At 39.6% G+C, this 17,986-nt stretch overlaps 3 protein-coding genes across 11 annotated transcripts; 2 read left to right on the forward strand and 1 right to left on the reverse strand.

Moving 5' to 3' along the window:
* Positions 1-1,257: 1,257 nt before the first annotated feature.
* On the reverse strand, positions 1,258-13,045 carry mct-2 (the record flags this gene model as incomplete). 5 transcript variants are annotated; one of them, NR_133603.1, is made up of 6 exons in its annotated part: positions 1,258-1,556; positions 2,516-2,983; positions 3,914-4,486; positions 5,316-5,486; positions 5,916-6,045; positions 12,989-13,045. NR_133603.1 is itself a non-coding variant. In NM_071280.2 (5 exons), the coding sequence occupies 5 exons, from the start codon at positions 6,037-6,039 to the stop codon at positions 1,258-1,260; spliced, it is 1,635 nt and encodes a 544-aa protein (NP_503681.2). The 5 variants fall into 5 exon arrangements, 4 of the variants coding, with proteins under 4 accessions (NP_503681.2, NP_001303711.1, NP_001303712.1 ...); NM_071280.2 differs by lacking the exon at positions 12,989-13,045 and having other exon boundaries at positions 5,916-6,039; NM_001316782.1 differs by lacking the exons at positions 5,316-5,486; positions 5,916-6,045; positions 12,989-13,045 and having other exon boundaries at positions 3,914-4,325.
* C01B4.8 lies at positions 8,766-10,955 on the forward strand (the record flags this gene model as incomplete). 2 transcript variants are annotated; one of them, NM_071281.1, is made up of 3 exons in its annotated part: positions 8,766-8,887; positions 9,545-10,589; positions 10,686-10,955. In NM_071281.1, 3 exons carry the CDS (start codon positions 8,766-8,768, stop codon positions 10,953-10,955), a joined length of 1,437 nt encoding a protein of 478 aa, NP_503682.1. The 2 variants fall into 2 exon arrangements, with proteins under 2 accessions (NP_503682.1, NP_001303710.1); NM_001316781.1 differs by lacking the exons at positions 8,766-8,887; positions 9,545-10,589 and having other exon boundaries at positions 10,731-10,955.
* C01B4.7 lies at positions 12,489-17,255 on the forward strand (the record flags this gene model as incomplete). Of its 4 annotated transcripts, NM_071282.1 has the most annotated exons (8): positions 12,489-12,622; positions 12,671-12,774; positions 12,822-12,936; positions 13,712-13,925; positions 13,984-14,132; positions 14,895-15,198; positions 15,815-16,093; positions 17,127-17,255. In NM_071282.1, 8 exons carry the CDS (start codon positions 12,489-12,491, stop codon positions 17,253-17,255), a joined length of 1,428 nt encoding a protein of 475 aa, NP_503683.1. The 4 variants fall into 4 exon arrangements, 3 of the variants coding, with proteins under 3 accessions (NP_503683.1, NP_001303708.1, NP_001303709.1); NR_133604.1 differs by lacking the exons at positions 12,489-12,622; positions 12,671-12,774; positions 12,822-12,936 and having other exon boundaries at positions 13,711-13,925; NM_001316779.1 differs by lacking the exons at positions 12,489-12,622; positions 12,671-12,774; positions 12,822-12,936; positions 13,712-13,925 and having other exon boundaries at positions 14,002-14,132.
* Positions 17,256-17,986: the final 731 nt, after the last annotated feature.

The raw sequence follows: 17,986 nt of genomic DNA on the forward strand, positions 1-17,986 counted from the left end.
GCCTTTGGCGGCAAAACCGTAAATTCAAAAGTTTTCTGTCATTTTTCGGGGTTTTTGTCGAGTGTTTAATGATTTTCACGTTGAAATTAAAGTTTTGAGCTTTTTTTGTACATTTCGACGTAAAAATCACTAAAAACAACGGAAAACTTAACAAAAAAAGTGAAAAATGCTTGGAAATCGTCGAAAAAACGGTTTTTCTGTGCCAAAAACCTAACGAGACCCAATTTTTAGAGGCGGAGTGTTATCGATTGTCCGTGGAGCGCGTTTTCACAACTTTTTGTGATTTTTATTCCGAAATCGAATTTTTAAACATTTTTTTTCTCAATTTCGACATAAAAATCACTAAAAAAACGGAAAACCTAACAAAAATTGCAAAATTCAACAAATTCGCCGCCAAATTCCTAACGAGACCCGGAGAACGCAGCGTTTGGTGATTAGCCGTGGAGCGCGCTTGCAAAAAAACACATTTTTCTGCGTCCACATAATAAGCAGAAATTTCACCAAAAAAATGCCATTTGAACTGGAAAAATCTGGAAAAACCATGACATTTCAAAGTTTTTATAAGTCGTACTAGACTCGTGTAGTCCTCCGTGAATTCGTGACTTCTGTGTACCCTCATTTGAATATTCCAGGAGGCATGGTGCATCAGCGGAAGTGAACAGTGATAGTTGGTGATGATGATGATCGAATGGTCGGGGAAAGAGAGAGAAAAAAATGGCAAAAAGTTACAATTTTTGAGAAAAAAACTGTGACTTTATTACTAGCTCAATTATCAATTATCAGTGGTTATTAATGAAATTAATTAACAATCTTGGACAATTATTCAAAAAGAGATTAAAAAAGTCAGTGTGCGGGAACTGAGTGAATTCATTTGATGGGGTGGAAGTGATGACAACCGGTGGCAAAAAAGCGGAAAAAACGTGGTGGCAGACTTGATCTACAAAAAATGCGGGAAAAGAGAGACGCAGACTACCCAACTGATTGGTTAAGAACGTGATGACGTCAAATCTTTTTGATCAAAAAATTCCCGCATTTTTTGTAGATCAAACTGTAATGGGACAGCCTGTCACCACGTGAAAAAGGCACCTATTTGAAAAAAAAATGCTTGAGGGATGGAGATGAGAGAGTTGAACTCTTCGGAACTTTTTGGGGGGAAAATGGGGAAACAGATAAAAATCGGAATTAGAATTAAAGGAATAGGATATTCAAACAAACAAAAATTTAAAAAAAAAATTGAGATATTTTTAAAACAAAAAATTAGGATGCTTCAGAGATCACACGCATCTCGGTTCCGGCGCGTGCGAGTTTTTTCGACTCTTCCCACGCCTTCAGCTCTGGCAAACGGATAGTCATGACGCCGGAGAAGGCGAAAATGATGCCCATCACGTAGAAGCTAATGTCGTAGTTGCCAGTGATATCCTTGATTTGAGCGGCAATCGGCCCGCCGACGACAGCGCCGATTCCCATGAAAACCATCAGGATGCCGAACGCGTTCGACAGCTTTTCGACTCCGATCAGCTCGACGCAGATGACCGAACGAAGAGCGGCGAAGCAAGCTGAAATGGAGAAATAGTTCAAGATTTATTAATTTAATATGGGGACCAAGGGTGTCGGTTTTTCGATTTTTTTTTTCGACAAAACCGAAGATTTATCGTTTTTTTTCAGAAAAAAATTGGGGCCAAATTCGTTCAAAAAAGTATTTAAAAAAATTTTCGGTGGCTCCTTTGATGGGGACATTCGCTTTTTTTTGGATTTTTAAAAAGAAAAACTGATTACTTTTTTTTTTTCAAAAACACGCTCGAAATTTTTTTAACTGATTTTTTTAAATATTTAAGTTTTTTTTTAATTTTTGGTTTTTTTTTTCGTGAAAAAACGCGCTCCACGGACAATCGACAACACTCCACCTCCAAAAATTTGGGTCTCATCGGGTATTTGGCGATAAAAACGCAAATTTGAAATTTTTAAAATAGTTTGCCAATTTTCAAGCATTTTTCGCCGTTTTTTAGGTAGTTTTTGTGATTTTTAAGCCGAAATTAAATTTTTTAATTCAATTTCGACGTGAAAATTATTAAAACAACGAAAAATGATAGAAAACAGGGGAAATCGGCAAAAAAAAAAATTAAAACCGGCAAATTGAGGCCAGAATCAACCAATTTTCGCTTTTTTCGTCATTTTTCCATTGTTTTTCTTATCGATTTTAAGCTGAAATTAATGAAATAAAATTATAAATATTATTTTATCAATTTCGACATAAAAATCAATAAAAACAACGAAAAATTTAACAATAAAAATGAAAAATGCTCGAAAATACGACTTTTCTGTCAAATACCTAACGAGACCCAAATTTTGTGGGCGGAGTATTACCGATTGTCCGTGGAGCGCGTTTCCACCTTAATTTCGCAAATTTTTTGTGGTTATTGATATTTTAAGTCCGAAATTGATATTTTAAACATCTTTTTTTTCAATTTCGACGTAAAAATCGTTAAAAGCAACGGGATTTTTCTCCAAAACTCACCAACTCCGGCACTGAACGGGATGCAGAAAACGACGTAATGCCAGAGCTCAGTGCAAAATGGCACAAAGAGCATCGAGGTTCCGGCGATGATGGTGGCGACGTTGGAAACTTGAAGAGCCGACATTTTCGGATGATCAGCGACCATTCCACATCCGATACGGAACATAATGTTGAAAGCACCGATTAGAGTGACTGGAAGTGACAATTCAGCATCAGTAAAATCCGGATTCTTCTGCTTCATGGCAAGAGCCAAGTAGACGAATGGAACAAGGAACGAGAGGACGGTGAAAGTTCCTGAGACGGCAAGAGTCATGAATGATGGAGAGAAGAGAAGATCCTTGTCGAGCACAGAGCACAGTGATTCCTTGAATTTGGTGAATTTGCTCTTCTTGACGACATGATGGACGGTGTGGTGTTCGGTGGCGTGGACGACATGAGCTTCAGCAGATTCGGCGGCTTTCCGGTCCACTGAAAATGAAAAATTGAGATTTTTTGGAGATTATTTAGAGGCCCCACGGAAAGGAAATTCGCAAAAAGGTGATCTAGCACAGTGCCAACGCATAAAACGCGATTTTTCTCGAAGAAAACGAGGGCCCACGAAAAGGGGAAATTGTCACTGTGCCAACGCACAAAACGCTTTTTTATTCATTTAACGCACGACTTTTTTCGAAATTCTTCTAGAAGATACGCTTAACAACGCGCGACGCGTAATTTCGGAGCATCGTTGTATCGTTTTCTTTGAGAAAAAGTATGTTTTGTGCGTTGGCACAGTGCCAGACCCCTTTTCGTGGGTCCTCATGATTTAGCTTCAAGCTTTCAAAAAAAAAAAATCAAAATTGCCTCAAATTCAAAAAATACTCGATTTTTTTAAATTTTGGCCAAAATTCCCTCCAAAATGAAAACTGTATCCTATTACGGAAGCTGAAAATTCTGAGAATGCACATTTTGCAACATATTTGACGCGCAAAATATCCCGTAGCGAATACTACAGTAACCCTTTGAATGGTTACTGTAGCGCTTGTGTCGATTTACGGGATATCGAATTTTGAAATGGTTTTTTTTTTGCGAATTGTGACAGCGATATTGCATTAAAATTACGCTGTCACTATTCGAAAAAGAAATTATTTCGAAAATCGAGCCCCGTAAATCGACATCAGCAGCAATACAGTCGTCATTTACAGGATTACTGTAGTTTTCGCTACGAGATATTTTGCGCGTCAAATATGTTGTGTAATACGCATTCTCAAAATTTTGCGATCCCGTAATAAGTTGCAGTTCTCCTTTTGGAGGGAATTTAGCTAAAAATTGAAAAATCACGTTTTTTCCTGTTTTTTATGGTTTCTCTGAATTTGAGACAATTTTGGATTTTTTTAAAAAGAAAAATTCCCAAAAACGAACAAGTATTGGAACGGCTTCTGCTAACTGGAGCATTTCCGGCGTAAAAAGTGTCAGCATTGTGTCCGGGGCGATTGAGCTCTTCCAAATCGTTACGAACATCTTCGAGCAGTCTCTGTGTCGGCTCTTCCGGCTTTCCTTCGTAATTTCTGACCATTTTCGCGACTTTTTTGACCTGATGTTCAGTGGCTTTAAGTGGAGCGAAAAGAAGCGAGAAAAGTGATCCGGAAATGGCAATTGCGGCCAGATAAACCATAAATGAGCCGACATCTTTACCGAAATAATCAAAGACGGGCCCGTTGATCGTCGAGAAGACCATCGTACCGATTCCCGAGCCGCAGACGGCAATTCCGGTGGCGACGCTGCGTTTTTTCGCGAAATATGTCGAGAGAATGACAATCGACGGGAGATACATACATCCGAAACCGATTCCACCGAGAACTCCGAACAGGAGATAAAGTTCCCAGATTGTGCTGGCGAAACGGGACAGGAGGAAGGCGGTGGTGGCGAGAATCGATCCGGCGATCGCTACCGATCTGATTCCGAACACATTGACGAACGACGAGGCCAGTGGTCCTGAAATTGGGGTTTTTTTGTTGGAATTAAAAAAAAATTATTTTTTCGAAAATCAAAAATTTTATCGTTTTTTTTTGTTGATATTTTCAACAAAAAATGCAAAAATTTTCATTTCAGAGAATTTTTGCAAAAATCAGCATCACACAGAAAAAGAGGCGGAGCCTAATTTTGCAACTCTGCGGCACGGTTTCTTCTTCTTTTTTTTTTAATTTTTTACGTTTCATACGATTTTAAATACATTTCATGCTAAATTAGTTGTGAAAACACGAAATATCTTCAGAATCGTAAACCGTTACATTTTCATTTCAAAAAATCGACAAAACCGTGCCGCAGAGTTGCGAAAATAGGCTCCACCTCTTTTTCTGTGCGACGCTGATTTTTACCGTTTTTTCTCTAAAAAACTACCTTAAAGATATTTTTTAATCAAATCGAAAATTTTTGATTAAAAAAAAAGTAATTTTTGAAAAATCAAATTTTGCAAAAATCAGCGTCGGCACAGAAAATAGGCGGAGCTTGATTGCGCAACCCTGCGGCATGGTTTTTCTTCTTTTTTTTTAAATTCTTATACGATTTTGAAGATATTTTGGAAATTGGTTGTTTAAAAAATGTAAAATCGGAAATTTATTGAAAAATCAACAAAACCATGCCGCAGGGTTGCGAAATTAGGCTCCGCCTATTTTTCTGTGTGACGCTGCTTTTTCGCTTTTTTTTCTATAAAAAAATACCAAAATTTTCAGATTTTCTTTTTCAAAAAATCGCATTTTTCTTGGAAAAATCCGAAAAACTAAAATTTTTTAAATTTTTCGAAAATAATTTTTTTTTCTCTCACCAGCAAGATAATAGCATCCGGTGAGAATCGAGATGACAGCACCGGCAACCGATGTGGATCCAAACTGATCTGCCCAGATCGGTACAAGGATCTTTCCACACGTGTAGATCACCCCGTCGACCGCCATGTTGACCAGGAAACTCGCGGCGACCACAACCCATCCGTAACCACCTGGAAAAATTGAATTTTTGAGATTTGTTAACCTCAAAAATTAAGCAACTATTTAACTGACTACTGTAGTGTCGATTTACGGGCTCGATCTTTGAAATGAATCAAAATCAGTTATTTATCGATAGAATATTAAAGGATATTAAAAGAATGCCCAACAATAGCAAAACAATACGAAAAACAAAAAGAATCGAACATGAATTAATTTCGGAAATCGAGCCCGTAAATCGACACAAACGCTACAGTAGTCTTAAGATTTAAGAGTTTTTTTCTCAGAATTTCGATACTTTTTTTGAATTTTTTTTGTTTTTAGTAAACCGAAACGTCGAAGTATTCTTAGAATTTGTCGCCTTTCAAACAGAAAATATATTAATTCTATGTTGAATTTTTTATCAATTTTTTTTTTCAAATCAAGACTGTATGACTCCTCACCATCCGGCGGCGTGACTTTCCCGACTTCCTCGACTTGCTCTTCAAAATTTTCGGCGGCCGTCACAGCGACGGTAACCTCTTTCTTTTCCGCATCGAGCGGTCCATCGATGGGTTGTTTGGACATTGTCGTCTGGAAAACGAAAGAATATTTTGTAAATAAGGATATTGTAATAATTCAATAGGAGTACTGTATAATTATTGTAGATTGGGAAAAATTGCGATTTTTTTTTGAAGGGAGTACTGTAGGATTACTGTAGTTTTGATCTTTTGAAGTGATATTACGGGATCAAAAATTTCTGAGAATACACAGTTTGCAACATATTTGACGCGCAAAATATCTCGCAGCGAAAACTACAGTAATCCTTTAAATGACTACTGTAGCGCTTGTGTCGATTTACGGGATCTCGATTTTTGAAATGAATATTTCTTTTCGAATAGTGACAGCGATATCCCGTTTTCCTTCGTTTTTATTTTTTATTTTCTCATTTCTTAAGCAATTACAGTGCATTTGTTTTTCCACTTCTACGATATTAAAGGAGGCGCTTATTTATGCGGAATCGTCTTGCCGCGCGTTTAGTCATCATTTCCAGCAGTTTCTGTGTAAACATCGTAGATCACAAAATGTTTATCTCATATTTCGTTTTCTGTTGGTTTTTCACAAATTATTTGTGATCTACGCGAATTTTGAACAGAAACTGCTAACAATGATGACTAAACGCGCGGCAAGACCATTCCGCATAAATAAGCGCCTCCCTTTAATATCGTAGAAGTGGAAAAACAAATGCACTGCAATTGCTTAAAAAATACGAAAAAACCGAAGGAGAACGGGATATCACTGTCACAATTCGAAAAGAAATATTCATTTCAAAAATCGAGATCCCGTAAATCGACACAAGCGCTACAGTAGTCATTTAAAGAGTTACTGTAGTTTTCGCTACGAGATATTTTGCGCGTCAATTGTGTTGTAAAATGTGCATTCTCAGAATATTACAACCCAGTGAAGGAAAAAACTGTCGACCAAGAAGTAATGAGCCGACGAAAAAAGCCGCGAGAGTAGTAGGTTGAGCTTCTTCGGTTTAAATAAAGGATAAAAAATCGTCCCCCCTCTCCCCACGTGGAACAGTGGCGCAACAGTTCGCCCCCCACCGCTAAAGGGGGTCAAATCAAAAGGAGAAGAGCAAATAGATCAAATCAACAGAGAGAGAGATAGGAAAATAATCGTCAGTTTTCAATAAAAATGAAACACTTGAAGCCTTGATCGTGGTGGATGATCGAATGGGGGTAGGCGGAGCGCCTTCTCTGTATGTTTTGATTATTACAACCGAACCACCGATCGTCGGAGAGAAGACAATAGAAGAATTGGAGCGAAATTGGAAAAATGAATGACGAGGAGTCTCACGAGGAGGGGAATCGAGACCATTTTTGTGATGAATCACTAAATTGCACCATAAACAACAGGAAAACAGGCAAAAATCGCAAACTGGATAATATTCAAATTCGAAAGAGGCAGCGGAAAATTCCAAAGGAACGACTTTTTTAATTGAATTCAATTCGAAACGAATCGACTCTGCTCAACAGTTCTTTGTCGACAGTATAAAGGAATTTTCATTTCCCAAGCAGGGGTGCCGCCGAAAATTCTTTGGAAAACCGAAGAATTTTCGTTTTTGGGCAATTTTGACCACTTTTTTCGGTTTTTCAAGAAAGAAAAACCGAAAAACCGGCAGACCTGGGCAATAAATTATTCAACTTATCACCCCCCCCCCCCCCCTGATTATCACGGAGGTAAAAAGAGCACCAAGTGGCACCACGCTTTATCAGTTAGCTCTACCAACATGCACTTTCGATGAAGAGAGCTCCCAACGGCAGCTGGCAAACGGCTGGTATCAGTGGCAAAAAACCTGATAGGGTTATGTCGAACTTGGAGAAATACATCAAATTTTTTCTTGTTCATTCACGAATTGGAAAAGTTTCAGCCACAGTTTGTGTCAGAGATGGGCGGCAATTTTTAGTCGGTAAATCGGCAACTTGCCGGTTTGCCGGAAATTTACAATTCTGCTAATACAATTTGCCGGAAATGTTCAACTCCGGAAATGTGCCTGTTTGCCGGATATTTGAGTTCTGTCAATTTGCTTTCTAATTTTTTTTTTTTAATTTGCTGATTTTCCGGAAAATTCTCCATTCCGGAAATTTGCCGGCAAATTCTCCATTCCGGAAATTTGCCCATTTGCCGGAAAATTGAATTCCGCCAATTTGCCGGAGATTTTCAACTCCGTCAATTTGCCGATTTTCCGGAAATTTCCAATTCCGCCAAATTGCCGATTTGCCGGAAATTTCCAATTCCGCCAATTTGCCAGAAAATTTCAATTCCGTCAATTTGCCGATTTGCTGGAAAAAATCGTTTGCTGTATGTTCAGACACAGATTGTGTTCTATTTCGGGATCAGAGAGTTCAACGGAACACCCAACATCTCTATCATCAAAGAAGTTTTGCCGACACGGAAATTCCTACAGTGCCCCTAAAAAAACTTCCGATCTTCGAAACAAATTTCAGATGACGTGACTTTTCCCGGTATAATGATGCAAAATTACAAAATATTTTTAAGAGCAATAATCCGATCCAGAGTTCAAAATCGTGTGCCAAACACACTCGCACCACAAATCACCTATTCAAAACGTATGCAAATCAGCAGCCAGTGTATCGATAAAAACTGGGGGGAGTTGTTCGACGGTATTCTGATTTCTGTGATTTTTTTGTCATTCTTTTCCTCATGATTTTGAAATGTTCCATTGATTTCTAAAATCTATTAATGTTTTTTTTTCCCCCGTTTCCATTTTTTGATTTAGAGAGAGGATGCGACGAGTCGGCGATGCTGAGGAAAAAATTGAAAAATCAGATGAAATGTCGGAGAATTCCAGGAAGACTTCAAAAATATTGTGTTGCAATCTGACGCGATATTTGATTTTGATTCTGACGTAAGTTTTGAGAATGTTCGATCACTTTATATTACAGGAACAAAAAATTCTGAGATTGCGTATTGCGCAACACAATTGACGCGCAAAATGTCTCGTAGCGAAAACTACAGTAACTCTTTAAATGACTACTGTAGCACTTGTGTCGATTTATGGGGATCTCGATTTTTTTTTTGGCGAATTGTGACAGAACAGCGTTATTCCATTTTCGGGTTGTGTCAAAGTGTCTCATTCCGGCTTGATCTACGTAGATCTACAAAAAATGCGGGAAACGAGACGCAGAGTTCTCAACTGATTTCGCATGGTTAAGAACGTGCTGACGACACAATTTTTTGGAAAAAAAATCCCGCATTTTTGTAGATCAAACCGTGATGGGTCAGCCTAGCACCTTTATTTCTTCGTATTATTTTAGCTTTTTTTTTGGCTCAATTTTACTATTCTATCGATAAATCGATAATTAAGCAAAAAGTGAGAAAATATAACGAAGAAACGAAGGGAAATTCATTTCAAAAATCGAGATCCCGTAAATCGACACCAGCGCTACAGTAGTCACTTAAAGAATTACTGTAGTTTTCGCTACGAGATATTTTGCGCGTCAAATATGTTGCCCAATACGCATTCTCAGAATTCAACGTTCCCATAATACCAAAACTTCTTCAGATTAACATGTCTGACACTGCTCCAAATGAACTCATTGGCGTTCAATTTCACAGTAATCTGTATGTCAGATGTCTCAGACGATTACCATATCACTCATCCAAACGAAACTCATTGGTTTGAAGATAGTAACATGAAATCTCTGGTATTTTCATCGATGGCAGTCGGCGGCCTATTAGGATTATTAATTGCTATGCCATTAATGCATCGAGTCGGTGTTCGTCTAGTATTGAGCATTTGTGGTGTATTCTCAATACTCGGAACCATACTATTCCCGCTAGCTGTCGAGTGGAACTTTTTCAGCGTTCTTGTAGTGCGATTTCTACAAGGATTGGGGATTAGTATGGTCTTTACAGTTCTGGGCTCCGTGCCGACAGCATGGGCTCCAAATAATGAATCTGGCACTTTTTTGGCAGTTCTATCGTGTGCATTCCAGTGGAGTAACGTGATCTGCATGCCAATTTCTGGATTCCTATGTGAATCATCCTGGGGGTGGAGATCGATCTACTACCTCTTCGGAATTGTCACCATAGTATTTTTCCTGGCGTTCTACTTTTTCTACACAGATTCTCCGACAGATCATAGGAATGTTTCGAACAAAGAGTTAAGCCTTATCTTGCAAGATAAGACTGTAACTCATAAGGAACCAGTTCCATATTTGGCTATTTGCAAGGATCCTTGTGTGCTTGTCACTTGGATGTCCAACATCGGTGGAAACCTCGGATTTTTAACCTTGGTACTCTACGGTCCAACCTATTTGCGTGAAGTTTTGAATTTCGAAGTTCGCGGAACTGGCTTCGCTAGTGCTCTTCCATTCTTGCTCTCAGCAGCTGTCAAATCTATAGCCGGACAGCTATCAGATCGCTGTGATTTTGTATCAGAACGGGTTAGATTTACAATTTGCGGAATCGTTGCAAGACTCGGCTTGGCAATCGGTTATATCGGAATGGCAACGACGTCGAGCAGGCTAGTGGCTCAAATTGCGTTCACTTTTTCGATTGCTGTATCCGGACTGAACATTATGGGAACAGTGAAATGTCTACAGCTGGTCAGTTGTTCGAAATTCCATTCTTTTTCTGATCCTGCTTAATGTCTCCAACTCTTTTCAATATTGACTCAGCCTATTAACCTCTGCACTTTTCAGCGCTGCAAACAACATGTGCACTTTGCCGTCTCCGTCATCGCACTCATGGCCTATGTGATTCAATTCGGCGCGCCAATCCTCGTCGGAATCATTTGTCCAGATAACACCGCAGAACAGTGGGGATGGTTCTTCTTGATCGTCGGAATTATTGTGTTCGTCACAAGTGCACCCTTTCCATGGTTTACAACTGCCGAGCCAGCCGACTACACGCTATCCAGGGAAAAACAGTTGGAAATTGCGAAACACAAAGAATTGCAGGAATGTTGCTGAACGATTGTGTTGTTTTGCAATTATATTGCTTGTTGCATCATTTATTTGATCTCGCTCCTCGGGATTTTTTTTCGAATTTAAAATTAATAAAATTCTTATTATTATTTCATATCTGTTCCAGGAATATTAGAAAGAAATCTAAAATGAAGGAAAACTGACGGTTTTAGATTGAAAAATTGTAAAATAATTTTATGGCGGTTCAAAAAAGGTTTCAGCTAAAATTTCAGCTAAAATCTCCATTTTCGTGTCAGTTGCCGGATATTGTTAGAAGAGTTTCATCCTTAATTACACAAATTTCCGGAATTGAAATTTCCGGAAAATCGGCAAATTGCCGGAATTGAAATTTCCGGAAAATCGGCAAATTGCCGGAATTGAAAAGTTTTTGACAAATCGGCAACTTGCCGGAGTTGAAAATTTCCGGCAAATTGTCAAATTACCGGGATTGAACATTTTCTTTCGAAAAGTAGGCAAAATTAGCTTTTTTTCATCGAAATTTTGAACCGTCATACAATTTTTTTGAGAAGCCTCATTGCAAAATTCGTTCATTTCGGAATTTTTGAGCGCATGTAAACAAAAAACCAATCCCGTTAGTCATTTTTTTAACGATTTTTGACGATAAAAGCTCTCCAATAAATAGTGCAAATTGGGATATTTCCAGTAATTCAAAATAGGGTATGCGGCGATCGCCGTTCGACAAATTTTTTGCCGGTTTCCCGATTTGCCCAAAATTTCCAGCGATTGCCATTTTTCCGGCATATTCGGGAATCGGCAATTTGTTGGTTTGCTAAGTTGCCAAAAATTTTCAATTCGGGCATTTTGCCGATTTGCCGGACATCCCTGGTTCAGGTCTTCAAATGCTTACTGTATCTCAGCATCTGAGCAACAAAGAGTAATATTCCACAGACCAAGCATCTTCTAGAACCATTATCAGGTAAGAACGAAGCCTTCGGTGCAATAAATACCCCAAAAGCTGTATCAAAAGTGCACCAAGAAGTGATCAAATTTCTTGACTCATTGTAGAGAAAAAATCAAAAGATCGACTCGATAACACAGACAGATTGGAGATCAAACAACTAGAATGTAAATGCGTAGATGACGAATTTGTTTCGCAACCGAACGGAGAAAAAGCTGTCTTTTGTCATGATTATCATTATTTCAATTTCAATGAATCAATTCTGATTCAATGATCCGCAAGCCGTATTCGAACGTCGTAGATCACTTTTTGAAATTCCATCACTCAGTCCTACATTGTGCAATAATGATGACATTTCCATGTGTTACACAGTCAGTCCGGTACCACGAGGGCTGGCTGAGTGCTCTTTGTTCGCGCTCAACGCCTGCCTGCGTCTTGGCAATTTTCCCCTATCCCACTTGAACTCAACTGTTTTCAGTTCAAATATTCAAAAATTCCGATGTTTGTTGCATTTTTTTCCCGTATATCATCCCTTTTTCAGTACGGAAGAGTATTCGGAAGAGCTCACAGAACCAGCGAATGCAAATCGGGCCTAGAATTTGATACAAAAACGGCGGAAAATGCGTGTAACAGGTGACTACGAGATGGTGAAGGTCGTCGGCGGCGGTGATTCGGATATTTTCGAGACTCCACAGCGGAAAATTTCCAATTTCGTGTTTTGGAATCAGACGCGGGTCTTCATTTTGATTCTCTCGTAAGCTTTTTTCTCTGCGTTTTCACCGAAAAACCAGGTCATTTTCAGCCTAACATGCATGACATTAACCCAAATCAACTCTCAAATCTTCACATTTACTGTGATATGTATGGATGATCTAATTGTGGAGCAGCAGACGAGCAACTTGACGGGTAAGTCTAATAATTTTTGATTTTTAAGCAAAAAAAATCAATTTCAGAACCCCACTGGATCGAAGGAACTACTGAAAAATCGATTTTATTCTCGGCAACAGCGATCGGCGCCCTGGTAGCACTTATTCCCTCGGTACCCATCCTTAACAGTCTGGGAGTCAGGTTTGTAGTTGATTTTTGCCATTTTTTGTTGAAATTTGATTTGAAAACCTACACAAATCGGCGACGTTTTCAGTTGTTGTAGTTGTTTATTGACGCTGTTGACGTCTCCTGAAAAAAGAAATGTCTTAAAAAAATTTTAATTTTGCGATTAAAAATTATGAGTTTACGCAAGAGTTTTTGAAGAAAAAGTCTTTTTTTAAGTAATTTTAAATAATTTTCGACATTTTTTAATTGAAAACCATCGACGAATGGTTGAAAAATCAAGAAAATTGAGCAAAAATGAGGAAAAATGAAGAAAAACAACTAAAAATTAATTCGATCGGCACGACGGGTCTCGCCACGAAAATGGTTGACTACTGTAGCTCAGAAATTTTATTTTGACTATTTTAAGATTTTCCCTTGAATTTTTGGGGAAAAATCACTGAAATTTGTTGAATAATTAGGAAAATTGAGCGAAAATTAACAAAATCGAGAGAAAATTGCAAAAAATTTGAAAATTTAGCAAAAACGATGGGTTTCGACCCAAAAAATTGGATTTTCGTCTGTTTTCATAGTTTTTTGATCGATTTTTCATTCAACAGTTTTACTTTAAAAATCGCAGAAATTAATTTGAGCGGCGCGGCGGGTCTCGCCACGATAACGCAGGACTACTGTACCGGAGAACTTGTTATGTGTGGTTTATTTAATAAAAATCGGAAAATCAACTAGTTTTTGACGGAAAATTGATTATTTTTCAAGCAAATTGTCGCAAAAAAATCGAAAAATTAATTTTCAGACTAACCTTGTCATTTTGCGGACTCTGCTCCACACTTGGCACCTTCTTCACACCGCTCGCCGTCACTTATAGCTTTTACCTCGTCGTTTTCTGCCGTGTTCTTCAGGGAATCGGGATAAGTGTGATTCTGACAGTTCTCGGTGTAATTCCTTCATATTGGTCGCCAAAAACCGAATACAGTACCTATTTGGCGATATTATCGTGTGCCTGGCAGGTTTGTTGCAGTAGAGCGCGTTTGCAGCAATTTTGGGGTTTAAACACGTTTTTTTCAGTTTTCAAATGTGATTTTCATGCCGATTTCGGGGATTTTGTGCGATTCTTCGTTCGGTTGGCGGTCGATTTATTATGTTTTCGGCGTGGCTACTGGGTTTTTTTATTTCGTGTTTTTCATGTTTTACACGGATATTCCCGGAATTCATAAGTAGGTTTTACAACAAAAATTTAAAAAAAAAACATTATTTTTTCTTTGACGGCCGAAAAAAATTCGGTGGCCTAGTTTTATAAAAAGTTCTGCCACCAACTTTTGTTTGGAAAATTCGGCCGCCACCTTTTGTGGAAAACTCGACCACCCTTTTTGTGTGGAAAACTCGGTCACCAATATAGTGTAGAAACCTCGGCCACCACCTTTTATGGAAATTCGGCCACGAACTCAGCATAGAAAACTCGGCCAGCAATTTAGAGTAAAAACTCGGCCACTAATTTAGTATGGAAATATCGGTCACTAATTCGGTGTACAAATCTCTGCCATGAATTCCGTATAAAAAACTCGGTCACCAATTTTGTATAGAAAACTCGGCCACCACCTTTTTGCGGAAAACTCGGCCACCATTTTCGAATATTAAACTAGGCCACAAAAATATTTTAAAAACTAGGCCACCAACTTATTTTAAAAACTTGGACACCAACTTATTATGAAACTCGGCCACCATTTAGAATAGAAAACCCGGCCACCAATTTCGTAAAGAGACCTCGGCCACCAATTTCGTAAAGAGACCTCGGCCGAATAACTTATAAAGAAAGTTCGGCCACCACCCTTTTATGAAAAAAAACTCGACCACCAGTTTAGTATTGAAAACTCGGCCACCAACATTTTATTAAAACTCGGCCACCAATTTCGTTTTGAAAACTCGGCCACAAACTTTGGATTATAAGTTAGGCCGCTAATTTTTTCGAAAATTTCCAGAAACGTCTCCGAAAAAGAGCTCGGCCAAATCGTCGAAGGAAAACCCGAGCACACTGTCCGTGAAGCCGTCCCATACTGGAAAATTTGCACAGACCGCTGTGTTCTGTCTGCGTGGGTGAGCTTCCTTGGCGGAAACCTCGGCTTCATCACCCTGCTTCTGTACGGACCAACTTATCTTCGAGAAGTTCTGCAATTCGATGTGAGGTCGACTGGATATATCAACGCGTTACCGTATGCTCTTTGTGCGATCTATAAATTTGGCGCCGGCAAAATTTCGGACCGGGTTACTTTTGCCAGTGATAAGGTTCGTTGTACAGAGTTTTTAGGTCTTGGTGCCGGCCTAGCGCCTGCCTGCATGATGCTTGCCTGACGCTTTCCTGACGCCTGCCTGATGCTTGCCTGACGCCTGCCTGACACCTGCCTGCCGGACACCTGCCTAACTCTTGCCTAGCGCCTGCTTGACGCCGACCTGACACTTGCCTGATGCGTGCCTGACGCTTGCCTGGCGCCTATCTGATTCTTGCCTGTCGCTTGCCTAGCACCTGCCTGGCGCCTTCTTGACACCTGCCTAACGCTTGCCTAGTGCCTGCCAGACGCTTTTTTGACACCTGCCTGGAGCCTGCCTGACGCTTGCCTGAGCTTGACTCGCACTTGCCTCACGTCAGTCTGACGCTTACCTGAAAAATACCTGACACCCACCTGACGCTTGTCCGACTATTGCCTGGAGCATGCCTGGCGCCTGCCTAACAATTGCCTGACGCCAGCCGGACACCTGCCTGATGCTTGCCTGACACCTGCCTGACACCTACCTGGCGCTTGCCTGACTCCTGCCTAGCGCCTGCCTAGTACCTGCCTGGCGCCTACCTGTTGCCTACCTCGCGCCTACATGTCGCCTGCCTTATTTAACACTCTTTTTCCAGGCAATCTACACATTCTGGCTCTTCTCCTCGATCATCGGACTCGGCATCGGCTACATAATCATGGCGTGGACTTCCGACCGAAACGTGGCCTTCGTTGCATTTGCCTTTGCCGTTGTCACGTCCGGTCTTATCATAATGGCATGTGTCAAGTGCCTGGCAATGAGATGTCAGCAGCATTGTCACTTTGCTGTCAGTGCGATCTCCTTCCTGTCGTACTGTGTTCAGTTCATCTCGCCGTTAGGAGTCGGCATTTTGTGTCCGGATAATACGCCAGATCAGGTAGCTTTTTGGGCGGGAAAACTACGGCACTCCGCATCTGGCCATGCACGCTCGCGTGTTGTTTATCATAATGCCGCTAGCACGGAGCGTCGTTTGCAGAGTCTCACGTGGTGTCAGAGTGTCCCATTTCGGTGTGATCTACGAAGATCTACAAAAAGTGCGGGAGAAGAGACGCAGAGTTTTCAACTGATTTTGCATGGTTAAGAACGTGCTGACGTCAAATTTTTTTGAGAAAAAAAATCCCGCATTTTTTGTAGATCAAACCGTAATGGGACGGAGTCTCACGATGTGTCAACGTGTCTCAGTCGGCTTGATCTACGTAGATCTACAAAAAATGCGGGAGAAGAGACGCAGACTTATTCTCTGATTTTGCATGAGTAAGAGCGTGCTGGCGTCACATTTTTGTCGGCAAAAAATTCCCGCATTTTTTGTAGATCAAACCGTAATGGGACGGAGTCTCACGATGTGTCAACGTGTCTCAGTCGGCTTGATCTACGTAGATCTACAAAAAATGCGGGAGAAGAGACGCAGACTTATTCTCTGATTTTGCATGAGTAAGAGCGTGCTGGCGTCACATTTTTGTCGGCAAAAAATTCCCGCATTTTTTGTAGATCAAACCGTAATGGGACGGAGTCTCACGATGTGTCAACGTGTCTCAGTCGGCTTGATCTACGTAGATCTACAAAAAATGCGGGAGAAGAGACGCAGAGTTTTCAACTGATTTTGCATGGTTAAGAACGTGCTGGCGTCACATTTTTGTCGGCAAAAAATTCCCACATTTCTTGTAGATCAAACCTTAATGGGACGGAGTCTCACGATGTGTCAACGTGTCTCAGTCGGCTTGATCTACGTAGATCTACAAAAAATGCGGGAGAAGAGACGCAGAGTTTTCAACTGATTTTGCATGGTTAAGAACGTGCGAATTCCCGCATTTTTTGTAGATCAAACCGTAATATGACAGATTGGCACCCAAAAAACACTGTAAACTTTCTGTCCTTTCCCATCATTTTTCTGTATCAATTTTTTGTTTTAGTGGTCACGCCTGTTCATCATCATCACCCTTATCATGATTATCACCAACGCTCCATTCCCATGGTTGACCACTCAACAAGCCGCTAATTATACGAAACGAAAAGATCCAAAGGCATTCGAGAAGTGTTAGCGGTGCTCTTTTTTTTGTCCTGACGTTATATGTAGATTTTGATTGGTTTTTTGAGTTTTTTTTTTACCCAAAGAAAGTTTTATTTGAAAATTGAATAAATTTGTTTCTTTTTTTAGTTTTGAAAAAATCGATTTTTTTTCAATACTTCGATTTGCTAGAGTTTTGGAAAATCACGTGGTGTCAGAGTGCCCCATTTTGGTTTGATATACGTAGATCTACAAAAAATGCGGCAGACTTTTCAACTGATTTTGCATGGTTAAGAACGTGCAGACGTCACATTTTTTGGGGGCGAAAATTCCCGCATTTCTTGTAGATCAAACCGTAATGGGGCAGCCTGGCACCACGAAAATTATTTTTTCAGCACAAAAGATTTTAACTTGACTTCAAAAGGTTTTAACAAATCATTACAGTAAAAAACACTTGAAGTAGGCTCCGCCTATATCTTGGCTTTCAAAAAAAATTTTTATTTTTATTCGCATTTTCTTCTCACTTAATTTCAGTTCTCTTGAAGTTTTCAAAATAATTATTTTTTTAATTAATATAATAATTTATGCCTGAAATTATTTACCTATTTTTTTGAGGAGTTGTCGAACTTTGAAATGGTTTTAAAAAACATTGCAGAGCGGAGCAAATTAGGAGCAAATTTTTATAAACTTCAATTTTTAGTAATGAGAAACAATTTTTAAGGGTGGACTACCTCAGGTTTGGATGACAAATTTGGCAAATAAGCA

This window comes from Caenorhabditis elegans, chromosome V (genome assembly GCF_000002985.6).
Source record: "Caenorhabditis elegans chromosome V".
Lineage (NCBI taxonomy): Eukaryota > Metazoa > Nematoda > Chromadorea > Rhabditida > Rhabditidae > Caenorhabditis > Caenorhabditis elegans.